This window comes from Antennarius striatus, chromosome 13 (genome assembly GCF_040054535.1).
Source record: "Antennarius striatus isolate MH-2024 chromosome 13, ASM4005453v1, whole genome shotgun sequence".
In the NCBI taxonomy this organism is placed as follows: domain Eukaryota; kingdom Metazoa; phylum Chordata; class Actinopteri; order Lophiiformes; family Antennariidae; genus Antennarius; species Antennarius striatus.
The window spans coordinates 5,654,610-5,678,858 of NC_090788.1; the positions used below are offsets into that span (position 1 = coordinate 5,654,610).

General features: G+C 39.8%; 2 protein-coding genes across 3 annotated transcripts; one reads left to right on the forward strand and one right to left on the reverse strand.

Annotated features, from left to right (window-relative positions):
• Nucleotides 1-16: 16 nt before the first annotated feature.
• Nucleotides 17-5,146, reverse strand: si:ch211-283g2.1 (sodium- and chloride-dependent GABA transporter ine). Of its 2 annotated transcripts, XM_068330636.1 has the most exons (14): nt 5,021-5,146; nt 4,233-4,367; nt 3,943-4,147; nt 3,710-3,842; nt 3,489-3,623; nt 2,336-2,439; nt 2,116-2,240; nt 1,496-1,608; nt 1,265-1,405; nt 1,085-1,184; nt 863-963; nt 614-781; nt 283-482; nt 17-192 (listed from the first exon to the last, which is right to left on the reverse strand). In XM_068330636.1, the coding sequence occupies exons 2-13, from the start codon at nt 4,339-4,341 to the stop codon at nt 330-332; spliced, it is 1,587 nt and encodes a 528-aa protein (XP_068186737.1). In that variant the 5' UTR covers nt 4,342-4,367; nt 5,021-5,146; the 3' UTR covers nt 17-192; nt 283-329. The 2 variants fall into 2 exon arrangements, with proteins under 2 accessions (XP_068186737.1, XP_068186736.1); XM_068330635.1 differs by having other exon boundaries at nt 17-482.
• A 2,934-nt stretch (nt 5,147-8,080) lies between these two features.
• On the forward strand, nt 8,081-22,797 carry LOC137605824 (flotillin-2a). The gene is made up of 11 exons (XM_068330638.1): nt 8,081-8,280; nt 11,337-11,418; nt 14,601-14,691; nt 17,487-17,610; nt 18,187-18,305; nt 18,401-18,514; nt 18,601-18,720; nt 18,807-19,021; nt 19,341-19,524; nt 19,890-20,039; nt 20,157-22,797. The coding sequence occupies exons 1-11, from the start codon at nt 8,232-8,234 to the stop codon at nt 20,193-20,195; spliced, it is 1,287 nt and encodes a 428-aa protein (XP_068186739.1). The 5' UTR covers nt 8,081-8,231; the 3' UTR covers nt 20,196-22,797.
• Nucleotides 22,798-24,249: the final 1,452 nt, after the last annotated feature.

A 24,249-nucleotide genomic window follows, 5' to 3' on the forward strand; every position in this document is an offset into this window, starting at 1 on the left:
CATTTACTCATAGAAAGAAGTTTTCTAATGAAATCAACTTTATGAAGTATTTTTCATACAACATGCAACACAAAGTGCTTTACAGAATTAAAAACAAACAACAACAAAAAGACGCAATATCAATGGAAGAAACCCCGAGGGCAGCAACCCCACAAGCAGACTGGACACTGTTCCCAGTGTGTAGGACCCCCCCTGAGGAAACACTGGAGTTAAAGCTAAAGACTACAAACATAAAGTAAGATTAAAACAGCAGAGGGGCTACTTCTACTAGCTTTAGCTTACTTTTATTGTGCCAGTTGAAGCAGTCAACATTGTAATGAAGAGAAGTATTAAAAGTATGTCTCAGCTGGAGACTTCTCAGGTAGATCAATGGTTGAGGTGATGACAGGGATGCCTGGATCTCTGTAGGTTCCTCCCCTCTCATAATACGGACTCTTTGATAGTTCATTCAGAGCGTACGGTGTGATGGATAGCTTCAGCTTCTGTGGGACAAAGGTACCACAAATATCAACACTGGTTCTTATATGAACATGTTGTAGCATCACATGCACACAGGTATTACCTACAGTGTGTTGAATGAGGAGATAGCAATCAGTCAAACTATACATGTCACCTGTATGAATGAGCCGGGGAGCTTCCACAAGGTGTGAAGAACACCCAAAGGAATCCAGATGATGGAGAACATGGCGATGACCCATCCGACACCTTGAGCCCAGGGAGGGAACACATAGCTTTCATAACGCGCAGGTTTGAACTTGATGACTGAGAAAACCATGATGACCTGCAAGGAAACAGTTGTGACACCTCGATACAGAGTTCAGCTCAGACCCAGAGGAAAAAAACCTGAATGATGTTTACTTACAGCGATCAGCACTGGAGCAATTATGAGCCAACACACTCGGAAGAAGATGTTAGCTCTTTTTCCTGTCATTTCTTCTAGGTTGTGTGAAAGTCGAGTCACCCCTAAACATTGAAGTCTTCAGTAAAAAACCATGCATATTTTATTTGACTTTCACTGTATTTGGAAGTCAGTTAGCTTTAAATTTCCAGGATGATTAAACACATACTGATTTTTTCTCCTCACCATAACTCCAACAGATGGCTACGACTTCAAAGAATGCAAGAAATACAATGGACACAATAGCAGTGTAGTGGTCCATCAGCTGGAAAACATAGATTCCCACCTGAACAGAAATATCAGCAGTTAAAACGGATTAAGGATCTTAAATGTAGTCATTATTCATTTGGTAAACTAAGCCCATACCTGCAACACGCAAGGAACCCCGAGGAGGAAAGTCACAGCACAAACCAAAAGAATCAGCAGCTCCTTCCGCTTAAAAATAGCAATCAAAGTCTTGTAGAACTCATCCAGGAGACTCGTCACCAGCACTTCAACCATCACAAACTGGCCAGAAGAACACAGAAGATCAGATAAAGTTGCTAACATTTCTCCTGTGGATTATCTCTAAGGTTGAAATGTTTCCATGTCAACTACCTGGGTGTCCAGTCCAAGACAGAGCAGCATGAAAAAGAACATCACAGCCCAGAGCTGAGACGCTGGCATTGTGGCAAAAGCTTGTGGGTAAACAACATAAACCAGTCCTACACCTAGGTGCACAAACACAAGAGAAACCGTCACCTAGAACTATGACATGGGGTTATTACATTTGTAATACAAAAAGCGATACACTGATCAATATATCTACAATCGATTGACAAATAGGTCTGTAAAGGTCTGGAAATCAACCTTCATCTTAAAAAAACGAGTGAATGCTTTCTAAGCCATCATTAATTCAAATTAACAGGAGCTTTTCATGACTTCTCAAGCTCTCCTAATTATAATGTGAATATTCAGAATTGTTCATTTAATGGCAGTAAAATATAACAAACTCATCTGAAGATTAAAAGATTGGATTTATGTCAGCGGACATTTTAAAACTTTACCTGTCATTTCTCATTTTAGCATGTTTTTAATTTGCTTTTGTCATTCTTCATCATAGCTATGGATCCCTGTTTGTTTTTAATCAGTATTTCAATAATCAATAAACCGAAACGTGCTCAAAATAATGTGAAGTAAAACTGCTCTTGAACTTTCTTATTCAGTTGTTTTCTTACCGTCCACGGCCAGATCGCCGACTGGAATGCCCTGTAGATAAGACATGTAGCCCAAGGCGGAGAAAATGACAAAACCTGCCAGGATACTGGTCAGGGAGTTGACGATTGATATAGTCAGGGTGTCTCTGTAGAGAGAGATGTGCTTTTGTATTAGTTTCTTTGGTTCATTCTTGTCCATTGAACCAAAGAAAATGAGAGGATTAAGACTTCGGTTTCCTACTTCAATATGTTGTTGTTGAAGGAGTTGTAGCTGGACATGGCAATCAAGGAACCAAATCCAATCCCAATGGAGTTGAAGATCTGAACTGCAGCATTCACCCACACCTACATTACAGGAGGAGTTTACCTAAAACAGCTGATCACTGCTAATAATGCTGGTTGGTATAATCAGCAATACTCATAAACACTTGCATTGATATTTCATCTCATGATTTGTCTGTGTGAGACAGAAATAGTAGCTACAAACATGGACAAAATTGTCGGTATCCCTCAATTAATGAAAGAAAAACCCACTATGGTCACCGAAACAACTTTAAACAGACAAAAGTAATAATAAAAATTGACCAGTGAAAATCGTTGCTTTTGAATTGTGGTTGAGCAGAATCATGACACGATGTGTACCCCATGAAATAAGAGAGAGTTGTCTCAGGAGATTAGAAATAGAATTTGAGACAAGCGTTTTAAAGGTAAAAAGCAATAAGACCGTCTCCAAGTAGTTTAACGTTTCTGTGACTCTAGCTGCGCTTATTACTCAGAAGTTTAAAAGATCCAACCTCTCTGGATGTAGCTCCAGGAGAAAAACTGATGACACTTTAAGTGGTAACCAGGGAGTCCAGAACAATGCCAAAATAAACTAAACTCCAAGGTCAAGGTGTCATATTGCACCATCCATTGCTGTTTGAGCCAAAGTGGACTTCATGGGAGACGACCAAGGAAGACACCACTGTTGAAAGCAAATCATAAAAAAATGAGACTCAAATTTGCCATAATGAACATTAAAGAGCCGCAGAGCTTCTGGGAGAATGTCTTTTTGGACAGATGACATAAAACTGGAGCTTTTTTGCAAGGCTCATCAGCTTTATGTACACAGACAGAAATGAAAAGAACACAGCCCCTACCGTGAAACATGGAGGAGGCTCAGTTATGTTCTGGGTCTTGAATATGTGCAGGGTGCAATGAAATCTCAAGACTATCAAGGCATTCTGACGGAAATGTGCTGCCATGTGTCAGAAAGCATGATCTCATGTCATTATTCCAACAGGATAATCACACAGCTCAAAACACCCAAGAATGGGTAGGAGCTAAACACTGGACTATTCTGAAGCCATTCTGTCAAAACACAATTCAAAAGTAATGTCTGAGTTCTGTATTACCTCCACTGACTGCAGCATGTCCCATTTCGGTACAATGAAAAACTTTATTCCATCTAATGCTCCTGGAAGCTGCACATTATTGATCAGAAGGGCGATCAACATAACATATGGGAACAGAGCCGTGAAGTACACCACCTACAAACAGAAGCAAACCAGGTGTTGTCATTCACCCTGCATCCACCACCCTCCGCATTCCTTATTTTCTCCCTGTTTTCATTCACCTTGCCCGTTGACTTCACCCCCTTAAAGATGCAAATGTAAATGAGGATCCAAGCCAGAACGAGAATAAGGAAAAGCTCCCAACGCATCCCTCCTGTCTCCTCCACTCCACTAGTTTGCTCCAACATCTTGTGTCTTCAAATAAACAGAAGGAACTCAAAGCTATTGATCTAAAACAATCACATTCTACATTAATCCTCTTTCAGTTTCCGTGACACCACACAGTAAAACATACCTGAAGAACTCCTGGCTAGCAGTGACTGAGCCGCTGTTGTTGGTGGCTTGATTGGTGCAGTTGGGTGTGTTCCATGTGTTGTTGCAGTTCTCCCAAGGAAGTGGATTCTGGAAGGAGTTGAAGAGATAATAGAGGGCCCAAGTGATGACGACATTATAATAAGTACACAAGGCAAAGGAGATAGCCACCGATGCTATGCCCACTCCTGAGGACAGACAAAGATAACATTAATAATCAATTTTATGCAGTTTGAAAAATTTCACTTCCTCAGTTTGGACATGGTTCAGTACCTTTTAACAAAGGGCAGACGATACTCAAGGCATGGACAGGCCCTTTCCTTGTGTACTGACCCACAATCAGTTCCATATGGAGCAGAGGGATCCCCAATACCACCAGCATGAGCACGTACGGAACCAGAAAAGCGCCTTGCAACCAAAGACGGCAAGACAATGGTCACGCACATTTTAATGCAAAAGAGTTTCAACTAAATTATTTTCCTTTGGGATTATCAAAGTAAAGTATTCTTTATCTTTTCACTCTTTTACAGTCCTCTCCAAATTTGAAATATTAAAGTCATCCTGATCTTGTGATCTATGATTCTTTAGCGACATGTTAAATTTTCACTATAGTTGAGTGTGGCTTACTCCACCACTGTTCTCTATTAAACTCAGCAGGGGCAGCTTTTATCAAACTAAAGCAAACAGTCATTTCATAAATTTAACATTTGTCAAGGAATTATCTTCCAGAGACATGAAATTCATTTACAGCTTGCCTTGGACTACAACACAACTGCACTACATTATAAATAATCTTTTACATAATTTATATTTTACATAGCCTATGCTATTCTTCACATAATTTTAGTTTCTTTTCTTATTCATTCTTACTTTGATCCTTACAATTTTCCCTATTTTTCCAGTTAATATTTATTTCCTCTTCATGTCTATTGTTGGCGTATTGCGGACGTGTAGCAGACCAAAGTGTGTCCTGATAACCTTTGAACCTATTTTAAGATGTGTACCATGGGTTATGTAGTCAGTAGCTCTGTGAATAAAAAAAAGTCTGTTTGGATTCTCACCTCCACCACTCCTGTAGCAGAGATATGGAAACCTCCAAACGTTCCCCAGACCCACAGCATAGCCGATGCCAGCTAAGGTGAATTCCACCTGTCTGCTCCACGTTGGTCTGTTGCCTGGTGCCTCCATATCTGCTCTGTCACTCGTTAGAGACGTATTCCTAGGATTTTCAGTCTCTGGTGATTATGAACCTCCCTTTCTTATCTTTAATGATTAACTTTGCAGAAACAATGTGCAGGGGTTGACAATTAAATTTTAGACCATGTGGTTCTTCTGTCCATGAAATATTTTGACATGAACTTTTATCTGCTCACTTTCATCTAACTTTTTATTACGTTCTAAAGGATTAGCACAACTCAGTCACCTCCTGTGACACAGAAGTCCCCACTGCTGGGTTACCTGCTTAAAGCTTAAGCAGGTTAAAATTCACACTCTGATGAATGCATTGTGAAAGTTTTAGTCAATTTTTTTTTATGCTTGTCAGGACATCATAAACAATGATCAACTTTTTTTTCTACAAAAAAATAATTTTTCATAAAGTTACAGATATGACCAAACCAGTAGACTACATAAACCTGATCTCTCAACATAAAGCATGGTGAACTTACTGTAAAAGTGAAGTAACTTATGTTCTATTGCAAAATATACAAACCTTTGTTTCTTTTTATGCTTTAAAATACATTTGAAAAATTGAACATAAAGCATGGTGAACTTACTGTAAAAGTGAACTAACTTATGTTCTACTTTAAATATGCAAACCCTTGTTTATTTTTATGCTTTAAAATGCATTTAACACTTCTTGGCAAATTTCAACACTGATATTTTAATCTCTGCACTTCCATAAACTTCTATTTGAAGATGAAGATGAAAACTACGTCAATAATCTCAAAGGAAAATTATTTACAGGTGAAGGCTATACATAGTAATGAGTTTAATTATGAAAAACAACAGTATTCACTCAAAGCAGAGGAAACCTGCAGCCTGCTCACACATGCGCAAATCACATGATGTTCATCACAACTAGGTTGTATGAAAGTTTGCAAAGCATCCAGCGCACAGTAGTACAGAGCACTGCTGCATATATATTTGATCTTCCATGTGAATGCAGCATCATGGCATGTGTTGGCATTTTTCACCATATAGAGTAGGGGTTACTGTCCTACTGTACAGAGATGACCGCAGCAGTTCATACACATTATGAGGGGGACACTGCCGTGGTGTGGTTGTGGACGTAAGAACTACAGTTCAAGGACAGTTTGCACTGATGGACCTTAATCTAAAAGTCAAACATTGTTATCATGTTTGAGTTACAGTAGTTGCCGAAAGAGCATATAGAATTCTGAACATGTCAATATGAAAACTAAATTTTTTTTCAGAACAAAATTTGGACTTTAAAGCTAAAGAATGCTACACATAATACACGTATTTTGTACCTTGAGTCCCTCCATGATTGAAATGCACACTAGGTGACAGTTTGACACCTGGGAGAGTGAATGTCTCATGACTCATTTTTATGCTCCACTGTAAGGCAAGGCTTGATTTAAAGTAGACACATTGAATTAAGATGTTTACTTCCTATTGTTTACTTTGTTGTCATCTGAGCATGTGTTCTTATTTGCAGTCTCCACCCTCACTTAAACCTTATTTAGAATCTGCTCACCTCACGAGAAAACCAGCCCATAGAGTGTAACAGGAATGTTTGTGGATGTGGTTTAAGGCATGCTGGTCCATGATATTCCTGCTGCAGGTCATCTTTACACTAAACACTGTAACCTCATCATGGAATACAAACATATTTCACAGAGCTTTGATCCAATCGGGTATTTTTCCACTGAAGTCAATGATCAATCAATAAAAGAAACAGAAAATCACAAAAAAGAAATCAAATGAGCGATGACAAGAATTGAAGAAAATAGTACATGTACCATAGCTTTTTTTTTAAAGGATTACTGGAAAGAGTTGAAGATCTGAAGATACCTTAAACTTCTGCAAATTGATTAGTAATAGCTGCAGATATCTTTCCCAAGTTTCTAATCCTGAGCTATTATAATTTCCATATTTCAAGTTTAAAAAAAAGATTTTTTTCTCTTACTAAGAATGGGCTTCTGAATTTAAAATATAATAGCAAATAAGGCAGCCTGTACATAAATGGGTCAGTTTGTCCTTATAGTACACAGATTTGACTTTGTAATTTTTAAAAACTATTTTAATTGTGCAACCCTTTTGACTGGCTCTGATAAATGATTGTGCCACAGTTTTTAGTAACTACAGTACATTGTGTGCAATAAATCACATGTTGCTTACTATATTTTTATAGTGCATTTTGCTCTCTTATTCTGACACACAGCAAATCTCCCCACTGATAAAGGATCATCTTTATCTTATTATATTATTTTTATGTATGCTTACTGTTCCTTATTTTGCTAAACCTTGTCTTGTTTTATCTTGTCTCATTATATATGGAGATGTGATGGACATGTGTCACCCAGAAAAAAAAAACATTTCAGCAAATCGCCATTTGTCAAGACCAGCAATCTAAACGTGGGCCAGAGTTTATTCAATATCTATGATTCATATTAAAGTTATGGTAAATATGAAATTAGTGTAATTTTCTTGACATAAAATGTCTTACACAGAGGAAGCAGAGGCTTACTGCAATATTTTTAAAGCTATTAATTGTCTCCTTTTATTTATTACCATGTTAATGCTACCGAAGGACGTAAATAGTTCGTGGACAGATCAGGACTTCAGCCTGTGGAAAAATACGCACGTCCACTCTCCAGGAAAATTACAGCAATTCCCATTCACGATATGTTCTTACGCGACAGGAAATTTGAAGAGCCACGCCCATTTCGTGAGCGTGACCTCGAATCCCTCCGCGGTGGGGGAGGGGCGGCATGAAGGGGAGGGGCAGCTGATCATTTTAGTCAAGGTAAAGTAACACATCGGCTCAAGTGTATCCTGTTATTTTCAAAATAAAACCATAGTGGTTTAAAAAAACCCGCATTTTCACAACACGTAATTTATTTTGAAGGTCCAACCCAGAAGTGTTTTGTGCTATCACGCGCATTTTATAACGGTGGCCGTTCGACTGTCTAGTTTGGAAAATAAACGACGGTAATCGAGAGTTGGTTGTCGAAAAACGTATTTACAGACCAAATTACATTTGTATGTGTCGAGTAGATTTGTTCAGGCGTTTTATCAGTCGGTAAAATGGGAAACTGCCACACCGTTGGACCGAACGAGGCCCTTGTTGTTTCAGGTATCGTGAACGCTTTTTACACGCTGCTTCAGAAACTCGGGCTTCTTCTCCGGTAGTAAGAGCCTATAAAGTGCTTTCAGGGATGAGATTTTACAATAATTACATTGTTTTTCGAATTTATACTAGAAATTCAGATCAAATATATAGTTAACGATGTGGGAAAAGCTAATATAGCACGTAACATACGCCTAAAACCTCCCACCATTTACTTTCGCAGTGGGTCCGCCCCACAATCTTCATATATGAATCAAATTCCCACTTTTTCCTTGATGAGGCTACAATACAATAATATTTAATTTCTCTTTTTTTTTCCATAATATCATGTATTATCATCGTTAATGTGTTCCTTCTCTGAAACGTTTCTTTCAGTCCACCTGTTTTCTCTTTACCCTATTCCTTTAATGTGAATGACGTCATAGCCGTATCGCGTTGTTTTGGATTTTTTTCAGGATTTTGGCTCCGCATCTCTGTGTAGTGTTTTCTCATAAAACTGCTTTATCGTGCACGTTTTAATTACTGTAAACGTAGCCTTGAAGACGCAAATAAAGGAACTGTAAAAGTGAATGAATTGTGAATTGTTATGCCAGTGTTTCTGGAGCGGTGGTGGGAGGATATGGCGGCTGTCTGCTGCAGGAGGAAGACGACTCCATCGATTCTATTCCAAGGGAGACTAATGGACTGATCCCACAAAAAAAAATCACATGATTTGAATCAGTTCATTTTAGTCTCAGATCCCTTTTGTGTGTCAGATTGTCTCATTTGACTGGTTTAAATTTTCTTTTCTTGCCACAAATTTGTCAGACCCCAGGACTAACCTTAAGAAACTGACCACTTCTTCTGTTTACGAAATGACTCACTGTAGTTGAACAGATCATCACATGATTATAATAATGATCTGTTTGCCACTGCTGACTCTCCTCTCATCAGTTAATAGCAGGAGGGGCGATTAACTTTAATCAGTCACCGACAGACAAATGTTAAAATTCATCAGCATTTGATCATAAATTATTACATTTAAATTGACCGGCCACTCTCATTTTTATTATGTCCATTTAACAAAACTTACATGCAGGTAAAAGCACATTCCTCTAAAAAAACCCACAATCTTAATTCTATGGTTTATTGGAATCATGTTGCTGTTGGGAATAAACATGTCCCTACATATTATCATTGGTTTATGTTTTCCATTACTCTCATGTAATCATGCTGGACACATATACTGCTCTTCACTCCTGCTTTCCTAGCCACTCACCTCAGACACGATCAGTACAGTATTTTCTGCACTATAAGGCGCACCTAAAAGCCTTTAATTTTGTCAAAGATCCGCCTTATAATCCAGTGTGCCTTATATATGAAAAGGTTTTTAAAATAGGCTGTTCATTGAAGGTGTGCTTTATAGTCCGGTTTGCCTTATAGTGCAGAAAGTACTGTGCTCTTCTGAGTTTGTTGTTGAGGTTTTTAAGTTATTGGTCATCTTGTGCTTAAATTATTACCCAGTACTGCTCTACAACTCAATCTGTGTGATTGTCTAATTTAATCCATACTAGATGATGAAAAACATGAGACAAAGTTTCCATTGCGAATTCTTCAGAATATTACCACATAGTGGAAAGTATGTTTGGACAGGAAGTGAATTGCGTGCCCTGATTCTGAATTGGTGATTTCACAAATGTGGAAAGAAATTATCTTCTATATGTTTATGGAGTTGTTCAAGCACAATGTCAAGTTTTGAAAATGTGATCATTTTTATCATTGAAAACAAAACTTCTGCAAGAAAAATCAAGTGAGTTTTTTTTCTTGAGTAAACTGTCACTCATTTCCACTGCACCCCTCCTCCTGTAGTCAACACAGTCAGGAATGTCAGTTATGTCACTAAGCCTGACCAACCCTCACTCTCTTACGTTAGTTAGTGTTGGTATTTTGCAAGAGCAGAGTGCATTTCAATAGTAAAAGTCTGCATGTCAATCACTGAGACTAATGTTTCAATGAAGTGTGTGATTCTAAATTTTAGGATTAAAGACGCCAAAATGTGAATTAACTCAGTATATTGACACACAATTTTTTTTGTTTGCACGTCATAATGTTGCTGGATTCCTTTGATATTTCTGAATCACGCAGTGGAATTTAAATATTCCTACAGTGTGATGAATCGTAAACACAGATATCAGTGTGTGATATCATGATTGGTGTATATATTGCGTGTGTGTGTGTGTGTGTGTGTGTGTGTAAAGATAGTCCAGCACCACCTCCTCCTCTGTCAGTTAATGTGTGACAGCTGGGAATGCCACACTGGAGATTAAAGTATTAGACTTAGGCCAGAGTCAGCTGCCTGAACTAACTTTCATCCCGTGTGGAAAGAGTCATTCACTAGAAACAGTCATTTAAACTGTTGGAGTTAGAATTTCTTTTGGGTTGTGTTTGGAGACAAAACTGGTGTTCTTTATGTTTTCTGCATTAATTTAATGTCCAACAGGACAGAATTGTGGAGACGAAAGGGTTTTCAGTTCCCTCAACAGTTTATCTTGATGCATGAGTGGCTAAAAATGCTTCCATCAAACCATATCTATAAATAAAGCCTATGTTGTACCATAATTGCATGGCACTTCCCAAACAAAGTTTAAATATCAGCCAGGTGTTGATTTAATATAAAATCTGGAGAAAACAGTCAGGAAAAAAAGAGAAAACACAAATGAAGTTGGAGCCGAAGGCAAAACACCAAATGGGCATGCACGGGTTGCAAGACTTGTTTGTGCTTGTTCATTTGGCTAGTTTATTAGCACATGACCATTTTTCTAAGTAGACCAAATAAAAAGAATTAGAAACTGTGTACTCTTATGATTTCTGCGTTGCATCTCTTTGGCTGCGTCTGTTATCTAGTTTTGCCTGATCGCATTAAAAACACGTCACCATCACGAACACAGGCCTGGTTCATTAGTGATGTATAACATACAGTGGTCAGCGACTGTTAGACTATCTCTATTTTTTTCCTGACTAAGCTGCAGCAGATTTTATGTGACTCCAATCATGTGACGTCTGTTTTGTCTGTCACGTTTAAGGTGGCTGCTGTGGCTCAGATCAGAAGACGTATGTTGTGGGAGGCTGGGCTTGGGCCTGGTGGCTCATCTCTGACATCCAGAGGTAAGAACTGTCTGCTCTAGCTTCAGCATCCTTCAGGGCCATTCATTCAGATATTGGATGTCCATGTGTCTGTATCTTAAACACAACAGAGAAATAGGAAGCACTTACTGCGTGCCCACACCATTGTCATTGAAACGGAGCAACCAGGAAGTAGACCAAACCACACATACGCATAAATATTCAATAACTGAATGTACTTGATTACTATTTTACTTTAACATATACAGACAGATAAACGTCTGCCTGACTCTGCTGGCAGAGGCTGTGAACTGGCTCTGCTGAATAATGTAAAATTAAATGTAATTGGAACAGTGTGCCTGACAAACTGAAAAAAATAAAGATGAATGAATCCCATTAGTGTGTTTTGTCTTTATAGCCAAAGCTTGATGGATTCACAGCTTAATCTTTTCTTACATTGTTGTCAGACTATTAAAACACACTGGAAAAATGCTCTTCATTCTGATGGAGTCCTCGCAATGCTATAAATATTCTTTAGGACCAACTGTATGTGATCCCGTGTCCGAAATTAGTTCCCAGCAAATGTATTTGACTATTGTCACGAGATCTGTTCTTAATAGATGAGGTGTTTGTCCGAGAAAAGTAAAATTCTACCCTTAGCGAAGAGATTTAGCGAGTTAATATAAAAAAGGGCATAAAACATTTGTTTTCCATAGCCGATGTAATTACTATCATCATTCAAAGTTGAACATGCTTACATTGATCAGGCTGTTGTATGGAAATGGCTATGGGCTAACGTTTACGAGGTTAAACGTACGCAAACTTCCTGTAAACAGGATTTTATTTGGGTGGGGCTCCAGCATGTGGGCTGAACCTCGTCTGTTAACTGAAAAAAGATTGTTAAACACTGTAAAGGCAGAATTACACTGAAGTAGCTTCAGATTTCATGAATGTCAACATTGTATTTGCAGGAACACTGTACATTTATTTTAAGTCAAGAGTATTTGATTTACCTTTATTACACTTTTGCTTCTCAGTAAAGAATAAAAAGGTATTTACAGTCAACTGAGGCTAAAGATAGAAAAAGAACTGTATACAGAGTGTGTAAACACAATGTCACCCTACAGCGCTACTACAAACCAAACTCAGAGTAAGCACTGGAAACACCAGCAAATGATCATTAATGATGAAAGCGAGGGACGTTACAAACATACGTATTTACAAAATGATTTTTTAAAAAGTCCTAAAATCTGCCTGACTGATACGACAGCGGTCGTAAACAAATCTAGTTTTAATCAATAAATGAAACGACAGCCAACATGCCGACTTCTAAAATCAAATAAACTGTTTAGTTGACCTTTGATTCACTGGAAGCTTAAATCTATGTCGTGTGAAACCTGCAAAGTGTCGGCTTTTGCTACTGAGCCTAAATGCGCTGATTTGACTCTGTGTGCAAAACCTGATCGTTTTCATGGTCTGACTGATTCATATACACTTCTTCTGTCTTGGTGTGTCATGTAAAAGCTTTAATTGCATGTGGTGGATTTTTCTGAGTTGGTGATCAGTAATCCTATGGACATGAACGACCCTGTTAAATTCTCTAAACTGCCTGTTTTAATCATTATCTGGTGTTTGTTTGCCTCTGTGTTTCCACTTTGCTTACCTGCTTTGCTTTGTTGATCTCGTTTGTCTCAGCCCTGATGTGTCTGGTACAGGTTTCCACTTTCCCACTTAGTGCTGCTAAATTGTGCTAAGTTGCTAGGAAACTTGATGTAGACCTCCACAATGAAATGAAGCTGATGCTTAGGTGTATTTTAGAAATCTTCCATCCGTCCCAAAAATCCTTTCACGTCTATTTATTTCACATGAACAATAGCCAGCTGTTCAATAATAAAGACAATGGATGATCTCGCTCTCCGTACAGGTAGATGGTGAGTTAAAGCTCTGTGTGCATACGCTAGGACCTGGAGGAGTAGAGATAGTGTGGCTTCCCGTATGTGATGCAGTAATCACATTAACGTTCAGGCCGTTGCCTCATCGATTTAATTTATCTGGAGGTGGAGCTCTGTAACCAGAAACTTTCCTCTACAAAGTGTTGCATCATTCCTTCCCTCGTGATGTCTCTGTATTTTACCAAAATGAGCCTGAGTCACTATTTATTGTGAAACAGCTCTGAAACACAGTCCTATATAAACATTACATCCTCGCTAGAGCAGAACTAGAGGATAAGGATTGTTCACAAAGGAAATTCCACTGTAATCATACAAATATAATGTCAGAGAGGTCCTGGGATCATGGATCCTTTTAACACAGACTTTGAGTTTCATTTGTGGATGCTGCTGTTCTACTTTTAATGAATCATTTAGAGACAGAGGCGAGAAATGCTGCACAGTAGCTGTGACAACACTGGTTTTGATTAATAAGTGTCTCATCATGCACAAAAATGGCTTTTGGACCTAAATAAAGCTAAACTAGAGGTCAGGTTGTGTCCCTTCCCCTCCTCCCTTCCCCTTTTTCCTCTTGACCTTGGTTACTGACATTCCTAACAGCTGTTGTCCAACTTACTGTTTTGCCTCTGCTATTCCCGCCTGCCTGCCTGCCTGCGTAGAATGTCTCTGGAGGTTATGACCATCCTCTGTCGCTGCGAGAATATCGAAACCTCGGAGGGTGTTCCCCTGGATGTGACAGGGGTGGCTCAGGTAATACATTTCAAAAGACCCTCAAAAACAAAAAAGCAGTGGCTGGTGATCAAGACCAAAGGAAGACGCAGGAGACAAATGGTTCAACTAACAATCTAACTCTTCTGTCTGTTTTCTTCATCTTTACAACTTTTTTTCCCCTTCGGCAGAGGGAAGGAGACAGTCAGGTGTCGCTAACACGAGGCTTAACTCTGAGTCACCTGTGGCAACGGGGGTCAATAAATGAAAGCTATAGAATTGGCTGAAAAGTTGATTTGAAGAACCAAAAAGTACAATCTAAATTTAGTTATTTTTAATAAGGCTACGTCTGGAAAATATATCAGACCCAAATTTAAATTCTACGACATTCCAGCTGTTGATAGCGTCTCATTTTTCTCCGTTGTTCGTGATCTGGAGTCCTTGGGTGAATGGTTTCACTTTGTTCCGTTTCTTTCAGTGTGTTTCTGGCCCTTCCCTCCATTTGCTCCCCTCCCCCTCCGAACATGTCAATTTTTATTTTATTTTTTTTTCCCACATTCTTCACAGGATAACGCTTGAGATTATGACCCTGCAGCCCAAGTGTGAGGATGTAGAGACAGCGGAGGGTGTAGCTATTACTGTCACTGGGGTGGCTCAGGTAAAACACCACACTTTTCTGGGAATGCCAGTTCAGACTCCACAACCCCCCCCCCCACATGCCTCCTCCTCTCTTTCTCACTGGCATCACCACCAACACCAACACCCCCAACCCCCCCATGACTACAGCAGAGTTGGTATTTCATACAGAGTGCTCGAGTGAAGATACACACCAGCATTTTTGATTAAAATGCTAACAAATTTGAGTCAGCATGTGCGTCCTGAGCCAATCCCAGCATGCATCAGACTGACGGCAGATTGTGTCAAACATGCAGCTTCTTTACTGATTTTAGTGAAACTGTAGAATTGACGCTCATCCTTTGATGACGGATGTCCGACGACCCTTCAGAGTGGACATTAAATCTATTTTAATGTCTCACTGGTTCTGTTAGCGGTGTTTTTAGCATTTAGTTGACATGGCTACTCTCAGTCTGAACTCTGGTTGTGTATCTGTGTAGAGTCTGATGTGTTTACAAATGTTTTTCTTTTTTATCGTGTGTGTGTGTGATCCTGTTCAGTGCCAACAGAAAGAATCTTTGATTCTTTATGATCTTTTTCTGCTTTTAAATTTTAGATGTTAAAAGCAGAAAAATCCATCTACTCCACCATTAATTTGGGTGGAGGAATAGCACATGGTGTTGCACAAGCACTTCCAAATTCCTTGCAGGGTAGAAAAATGATGAAAACACTAAATATCAGCATCTGATGTTTAGCAGTAACTCCTATCAATCACAGCTGCATTGCTAATATTCTGCTTTCTCTAAACCGCATTTTCACAGTAAATTAAACAAAAACTTCCCGTTTCATACGGAGAGGAAGTGAACATTAATCAGATATCAGACTGCATCATATTTCCATATAAATCTAGTTAAAAGTCTTTTTTAATGCTGGATTTTTTCATTCAAACCCAGAAATATAATCAAGAACTATGTTCTGCAGCTAAATGAGAACAACATTCTACTCTTATTATTCCCGTTTTGCCTGCATGCCAGTACTTCCCTTTGTGTTTGAGAGGCGATGCCTCATTATCAGTGGTGTGTTGTGTGCAGAGTCGTCCCTCCTTCATGCATGCTGACAATGAGCCCACTGTCGGGAGCTGAACCGCCCCGCATTCTCACATTTCACTCTGATTGGTCCAATCTGGCGCAGCACATGTGGCTCACGGTCACAGGAGTTGTGTGTCCCCCTTGAATTAATAGCAGTGTAACGGGGAGGGAGCGGTGCAATCAATTTAAAAGAAACAAGAGCAGAATATTAATCTAGATTTTGTTTTCCAAGTTAAATCCCCTTTTAATTCCACTTTGTGTCGTGGCTTGCAGTTGGAGTGTTTGTGTTCCTCGACAGGCCTCAGTTCTCATCAACTGAAGGGCCTTCATAAAAGTTAGATTTCCTGCTTTTGAACAATGACACAAGTTCAGAACAGGAAAGCTGTCAGGAAAACTTGGCTCATTTTATTTATGTCATATCTCATTCAGTTCCTATATGTGGAAGAAGCTTCTGAAGGAGTTTGGGGTTGAATGAGGAGGGAGGAGGGTGGTGTCAAGTGTGGGAATGGGGGGGTAGGGGGGGGGTTAGTTGATTACCAGAACTAATTCTTGGATCCAGTCTCAGTAGTGGCACGACTCCCCCTGCTGTCTGGTTGAGCTGGTCTGTTGTGGTCGTATGGCTGCCTTGGAGCTTTTTCTATTTACAGACACGTTTCCTTTGGAATGACTGTCATCTCCCCCGACTTTGTTTTGCACTCATTCCCGTTATGAGTGCATGTTGCTGAACAAACCTATGTGCAGACCTCTTGCCTAAGGACCCAGCTCACGTTTCTCTTTTTTCACAGCTCCGGTGGAGTCAAACATCACCCAAAACCTTCTGACACCTCTTTTTATTTCCTGACTGGAAAAATGACCTTTTTTTTGTTTTTGTTTGTCTTGGAAACCTCAAGTCGTCGCTGTTGTTTTTTTTTTCTATTTGTTAGTTTTATCTTAAATCAGCTTGCAAACCTTTACTCCCGTTGAATTTGCAAATGATCCTGTTGTTTTTACCATGTGACAGAAACATACCGCAGAATGCAGAAGTGTGATTGGTAGTTTTACCACAACTCTATCTCAGATGTCTGGATTTCTTAAATTAAAGCCTGATTTGAATGTAGATCAAAACATCTAATGCTTTAATAAATGTTAGTGTGGCCATGTGAGCACAAGTATATCTTTTTCTTATTATTGTAAGTCCAAAAGAATGTCTGTGTCCCCTGATATTGATCAGATTTCTAAGAGTTAATGAACAGTTTAATGATAATGGTTTGACATGAAATCTGTACATGCATTGTAGGTTGGTGTACTGAAAATCTAAAAAAAAAAGTAAGATTTAGACCCAATTAAATGTGTTTACAAATCAACATTGATCATTATCACCCCTAAGTGTTTTCCATTGATTAGGCCTGTATTGATAGATCATTTTATTGAATGCAGGTGAGCAGGAATTGATGCTGTTTCTCACAGTGCAAGTTGTTTATGCCAGTAGCAGCGATGCATGACCTTAGGTTTGATGCTCTTCATAACAAACCAGCTTTAATACATCCATGTCATGTCAGTCTAAATGATTTATTTTATAATGTTTTCAGTTGTTTTCTATATATTGCTAAAATATGTTAAAAAAAAAACGTGTTTGCTGATCAGATAGAAAAGATTGTTTGATGTCATGACGGAGGCTGAGTGCCACACCCTACATGTGCCTGTATTTGTATTTGTGCCTGTGTTTGTGGATGTGTGTTCAGCTGACTATCTTTGTCCACACTGGTACCAGGTGAAAGTGATGACAGAAAGCGAGCTGCTCGGCTACGCCTGCGAACAATTCCTGGGCAAGTCAGTCACGGAGATCAAGAGCGTCATCCTGCAAACCCTTGAGGGTCACCTGCGTGCCATCCTCGGTGGGTTGTATTCTAGGAAAGTAGAGATGCATACAAGATAACCATATCTTTGTCCAATTTACTGTAAGTGGCAGCTTTATCAGAAACATTTCTGTTGATAACAATGGGGCAATGTCCAAGAGGCAGGTTTAGTTGCTGACTCAACTTGCCCCTGATTCTTTTCTAGGAAAAATGTGGATGACTGAGCTCACAGAGTGAAGATGGAATAGAATTCCTTTAATGTTATCATACACAAGTGAATTATTATATCAGATCAGAGCAAAAAAAATGTTCACTTATATCAGTTGATCAGTGTGTGCGCATTAGTATCAAACACATGCTAATGCTGCTTCTGTTTATTCAAATAAACTGGCAGCAGTTGTGTGACTCCTGTGTGGGAGGGCGTGTTGGGAACATGGGTGAGAGCTGACATGAACTGTACATGAAATCATTAGAACATTGCTAGTAGAGGTTAATAATGAGGAAGTGTGTATCAGTCTCACGGATCAGCATTTTTGGCAGCATGTTTCGTTTTATTTCAATAATAACTGTGGAAGTTTAAACAGGAAGTTTCTGACTGCTGTCTCCTCCTTTAAGGTACCCTCACCGTTGAGCAGATTTACCAGGACAGAGACAAGTTTGCCACTCTGGTGCGAGAGGTCGCTGCACCCGATGTCGGCCGCATGGGCATTGAGATCCTAAGCTTCACCATCAAGGTGCGAGACGTGGAGACAAGTTCACATCATCGTGTGTTTCTGAATTGAATGGGATTGTTCAGCTGCAGCTCTTTGTTCTTGTTTCATCCTGACAGGATGTTTATGATAAAGTAGAGTACCTGAGCTCGCTGGGGAAGACTCAGACAGCTGCAGTGCAGAGGGATGCTGACATCGGAGTAGCAGAGGCAGAGAGAGACGCTGGCATCAGGGTAAGAGGAAAATAAAACAGGAAGGGTATTAGAAGGAATCCGTTCTGCTATTAGATGAAAGTTCTATCGCCCTTCCTCTGTTACAGGAAGCTGAGTGTAAGAAGGAAATGATGGACATAAAGTTCTTAGCTGACACAAAAATGGCCGACTCCAAACGGGAGCTGGAGATGCAGAAGGCTTCCTTCAATCAGGAAGTGAACACAAAGGTATGGAGTTGTTTAGCCCAGCTTGAACGCATCATCCACGTTGTAACACGAGCATAACTTACGATTCGATCCTCCCGTCTGGATAGAAAGCAGAGGCCCAGCTGGCGTTTGAGCTGCAGGCAGCTAAAGAGCAGCAGAAAATCCGTCTGGAGGAGATCGAGATCGAGGTGGTGCAGAGGAAGAAGCAGATCACCATTGAGGAGAGGGAGATCGAGCGCACAGACAAGGAGCTGATCGCCACCGTGAAGAGACCCGCTGAAGCCGAAGCCTACAAGATGCAGCAGCTGGCTGAGGGGCATAAGTGAGTGGGTCACAAATCACCTGTCATACATAGTGTCAGGACCAGCTCTTAAATCTACACACCTGCCAAATGATGGGGAATAATCTCACCTCCACTAAAAAACAACCCGTAATAGAATGATTCATCTCCTGTGTACCATAAGGTGTTCACTCCTTTTTTAGATCTGCTCTAACTGAATTATTCATCTTCACGCTTATCAAGAGCAAACAGAACAGTCAGTGAACATCTGTGTAATCAGGGAAAATAAAGAAATAACGCAAAAAGACACTCAAATGCTGCTTAATTCCAAACCCTACGTGATTCTGTGACCCTTCCCCAGGACAAAGAAGGTGCTGACGGCGCAGGCGGAGGCAGATAAGATCCGCTTCATCGGCGAAGCCGAGGCCACCTCCCTGGAAGCGGTGGGAAAGGCCGAGGCTGAGAAGATGAGGCTGAAAGCTGAGGCCTACCAGAAGTATGGCGATGCTGCCAAGACAGCTTTGGTCCTGGAGGCTCTGCCTAAGGTCTGTGGTAGTCATAGCAACATGTTATTTAGCACTGACAGTCACACCCATGAACCACAGTTGACTGCTTTATCCATGCCATTGATTCAACAGTCTTCAGCACCTCATTATAGTGAATTAATCTTCATTATGACCTTTGGTAACTCCATAATCTGCCATTGCCAAGGTGAACTTCCTCATATTTCCTCAACCCACCCAGCAAGTTTACATGTAGATGGAATGAACTAACCCTCCTGCTTCACAGATGTTACAGCTAGCAGTTCCTCGTCGTGGCGTCTGTTGAAGCATCAGCTTTACGTATTCTAAATCCTGTCTGTTTGTCCGTGAAATAACAAACTGAGGCTTATTTTTATTGTGTTCATCAGATCGCCGGTAAGGTGGCTGCTCCTTTGTCCAGAACCAATGAGATTGTCATCCTGAGTGGAGACAACAGCCGCGTCACCGGAGAGGTGAACCGCCTATTAGCGGAGCTCCCCGTGTCAGTCAACGCCCTCACCGGAGTGGATCTGACTAAGGTAGCGCTGCGTTTCCTTCAGAAAATGTCTCCCCTGCTTTCATATTTCATTCCCGTGTGGTAAATAGTTCTGATAGTGGAATCGTAACGTGTTTTGTTCTGTCTTCTGATCCCACAGATGCCTCTGCTCCAGAAGATGGTCAGCCCACAGTGCTGAATAAGGACACCGACTAGTTACTCTGATGAATCTGCCTTAAGCATGACAATTTTTTTTCATCCTCTAACCCCTTATGCAACTGCCGTTGACCAGAAAACCTGATGCCAACCAAGAGTTTTTGTTGTCGTTGTCGTTTTTTTAATTTTTTTTATTTTTTTTTAAATGTTTCTAAGAGGTTTATAATTTTCTAAAGGAAAAACAGCTGGGACCTTATATCTAAAGGACATACATACAGACATACATACATACAGTACATACATATAAATAAACATACATATATATATACATATATCTTCAGTTGATTTAGAGACTTGTTTTCAACTCATTCTTTTCACACTACACTCGCTATCCGTGACTTTATGCTGCAGTCAAGTTCAGTCCTCCAAGCCTTGAAAAGTGGACGTGGTTTGAAGCGTTGTCCCGTTTTAAATGTGTGAATGTCAAACATTGGTCACAGAAGGTAAAACAACCCACGGCTCCACAGCAGCTGATGGAAAGAGTCTAAATCATTAAGGAGGAACCTGAATGTTTAGTTTCGGTGTCTGCCTGATGTCAGGACGCTTATGTACTTATTCACCTTGGCAGCACAGCCAAGCTTTCCGGGTAACAACCGTTTATCCAACTCTGAGTGAAGTAGTTTGCATACGACTGAACAGTGTGGAATAGGCAGCTTTTAATCCCTCTTCGCTTTTAAAAAAAAACTATTTCCTTTAGATTAGTTGTTTTCCTAATCTCTGGATTACCAAATGGCTGTTACACGTAACGCTCACATATCTCTGCCCACTGTGATTGTAAAAATAACGTATTGAAGCATCAGCGATATCTGATATATTGTATGACACCTCTTTACTTCGTGGTGTATTGTCTTGTTGCCTGTCTTCTTGGTTCTGATCATGTGCAGTGCCTGTTCACCACTCAAGTGCCCAAACCAAACTGTGGTTTGGCTTTTAACGTCTGAGCATATCGGATACGGACGACATTTAGACGTCGTCGCTCGCTCTCGTAGCATCTGCTTCTACTAACTGTAGTGTTTGCTCTTCACCCATAAATGCGTAACACTCGACTGAGACCTGTACTGACTAATGGTTAGCCTTAAATCATGCTGGGAGACATTCAGGTTCTGTGCTTTAATTCATTTACTCTCTTTACCTGAGCTCAGCTGGTAGCTGTCCTCAGACGTGATAAAAAGTTTCTCAGATGTAGTCGAGGGGGGGGGTTCAATTGTTCCATTTTTTTGTACATACGACGTTCGCCCTACAGCTGACAGTTTCCCCCTGTGTTTCACACCTGACCACGCCCGATCTGGGCTGACAGAAGCCGACCTTTACTGTTACCTACAGTCTGGTCGTGACTCTGGGAGATAAGCATGTGATGAGGTTGGAAACCCTGCACAGGGGTTGTTGCGCCATCCGTCTTCAGTTGGTTAAATGTGAAAGTCGAGCAGTTGGACCAGTTTTTCCTTTTGCTGCCACGTGTTCTTTGTTCTTGTTGCGCAGTCTGGGGCTCAGTCGCATCGCTGCATGTCGTCTGGTACAGTTACAGGAAGTAAGACGGGTTTATGTGAGCTGGACAGGCTTCCTGGTGACATCATACCATCCCTGGTCAGGTGTGCATTTTTGTAATTTCAGAGTCATCAACCACTTTATAGAATCTGTGACCATAAATGTTGAGTTTTTACAGTTGTTCTTTTCTTGGTGAATAAACACAAAGCTTGAGGCGTGATTGCTCTGAGGACATTTATCTTGTTTTATTTTCCACACAATTCTTGAACCTTGTATTCCTCTCATTTCCCTTCCATCGATGCCACTGAAAACACTGCCTGGCTTATTAACACATTACCAAACTATTGATGTCTAACACTCTTAAGCATAAATTTAAATAGGCAGTATTATTAAACATCTAAAGTCAGTCAGGAATCGTTTAAACGGATAAAAAAATAACTCCCATTCCGTGACTATTTTGGCACCCTGGTCAAGCCCCCCCAACAGTGTCCTCTTGAATGTAGATTGAATGAGAGATTTCGTCTTTGCTCAGACATCAACCTTGAACATATGTTCTGTTTGGTTTTTGTTATTTTTACTTCTACAAATGACTGGCAGCCATTAAAATTGGGAAACCATATAATTATGTACAAAAAAATACAAATTTTAACTGCTAGAAAGTGGCGAGTCGTGCATCTGCCCATCTTGGGTTTGCCTTGATGTACTGCAGATGTGCAGGGAAATGCTTTCTATTCATGCAGACAGCAAACAGTAGCATTTTACACCTTCTTCCACTGGAGTATTTTTCTTCATTTGACCATCGTTTGTTCGTTTTCTTCTTTTGAACTAATTTGAGAAAAGTGGCATTTTAGATTAGAATGTGTTTTTAAAGACCAAATCCTAGAGACCTACGCCTTAACTCACATCTGTGTCTGAACTCTGTCCATCTGTCGTCTATCATAGAAATAACCTATAATCACTATTGAAATGATATTGTGAATTTTCCTTGTGGCTTTTCATATAACACTTGCCTTTGGAAGACTGATCCAGCATGGCATTTTAAGCACGTGTTCTTGTTGATGTGATGTGAGCCACCTTATAATAAATATTATACTACTACCGTTGGCCTCGCTGTCTCTCTGTTCACAGGATGACATTAAGATGCCTTCATTTCCTTTACAAGGGGAGAAAAAAAAATCACATGTATAGCAATATTTATTCAAATGTGGCAACTGGGGACCAAAAGACCACCTTCACCTGCTGCTTTACCCACTGTCACCAGTTAACTGATAGCTGTTCTCATTTATTTCACAGCAAATGCATTTCCTATTCCCTGTGTTTGTTGTCGACTTGTCCTGTATGTCATACGATATGTGTTGCAGGTCCAGACTTATTTAAAAGTGTTAAATATTTTTAGTTACATCATAATCAAGTTGCACAAAATGAAAGTCCCCATCAAAATGTAGAACACACTGATCTGTTTTTGAGAATTGTCAAAAATGGCTAACGTGAGCAACATTTTGCAACTCCTGACACCATAACGTGATCAACCACAAATAAAAGTGAAACAAAAAAAGTTAGTTCCACGAGTCAGTGGAAATTACCATTAGGAGGGAGATGTGTCATTGGTGGAATATTTGAGTTCTCCCCATATCACTAGAGATGAAGGTGATCTTGCCGGTTAACATCAATTCATTACAAAAATTCTTTTCATTTTAATTTATAAGGGAAATGCAAAATGAAAAGTTTCTTTTTTGTTAACATTTCCAGCAGATATTACCTTTTATTTCTTCCAGCAACTGCTCTGGAGATCTGAAGGAGGACCTGACTCAGTACCCTGATCCTAACAGTTCATACGTCCACCTGAAGGGGGCAGTCACGTCACGACACGCCACAAACACCCTTCTTACTGAATAGAGTACTGTAATACTAGTAACACATTTATACATAGAACTGATCACAGGTGATTCTTATGGTGTGAGCTGATTCTCTTCAAATTGCTTCAGAAGATTTCACATAATTTTTAACTTTAGGTAAATTTCAAATAATTTTCTGAGGAATATGGTAATCACACATCTGTGTTAGTATTTATTACCACCAGGTTACATGTAATACACAAGGTTCAGCTAATTCACCTTTGAGAAAATGTGGATTCATACTTAAACTTTAAAATGTTTCATAAATTTGTAAAAAACATTTATGGATGTGTCCTGTTTATCAAAGTCGGTTACTCCTCTCGGCTCACTGACGTTGCTGATGGTAACAGCAGTGAAAGTTCTTTAATAACTTTATAGATGTTGAAAGAGATTTAAAAACTTTTTAGAACTCAAATTTCCCTTTTATTCAAAGTGGAATAATCTAAAAGGTTGAAGTAAAAGGGGATTACAGTAAATAGTATGTGCATTTTATCCTGTAATTTACCACAATTTAACCTGAAATTCAAACTCTTACTACCCACTAACCCTTTTACATTGACGTCTGACTGCAGCAGTAGAACCAAAGACACAAAGTTATGAAGTGTCCAGTCTTATGAAGGTGTTCCTCATTATTGGACGTCTGGTTGGAAACTCCAC

Excerpts from the sequence above, each read along its gene's own strand:
- si:ch211-283g2.1 (XM_068330636.1), bottom strand. The coding sequence starts at position 4,341 with ATGCTGGTGGTATTGGGGATCCCTCTGCTCCATATGGAACTGATTGTG. Across the intron at positions 1,609-2,115 it reads CGGCGATCTGGCCGTGGACG|GTGTAGGACTGGTTTATGTT; the intron begins GTAAGAAAACAA and ends TTGTGCACCTAG. Across the intron at positions 782-862 it reads TTGCTCCAGTGCTGATCGCT|GTCATCATGGTTTTCTCAGT; the intron begins GTAAGTAAACAT and ends GTTTCCTTGCAG.
- LOC137605824 (XM_068330638.1), top strand. The coding sequence starts at position 8,232 with ATGGGAAACTGCCACACCGTTGGACCGAACGAGGCCCTTGTTGTTTCA. Across the intron at positions 14,692-17,486 it reads CTGTCACTGGGGTGGCTCAG|GTGAAAGTGATGACAGAAAG; the intron begins GTAAAACACCAC and ends CACTGGTACCAG. Across the intron at positions 20,040-20,156 it reads CCGGAGTGGATCTGACTAAG|ATGCCTCTGCTCCAGAAGAT; the intron begins GTAGCGCTGCGT and ends CTGATCCCACAG.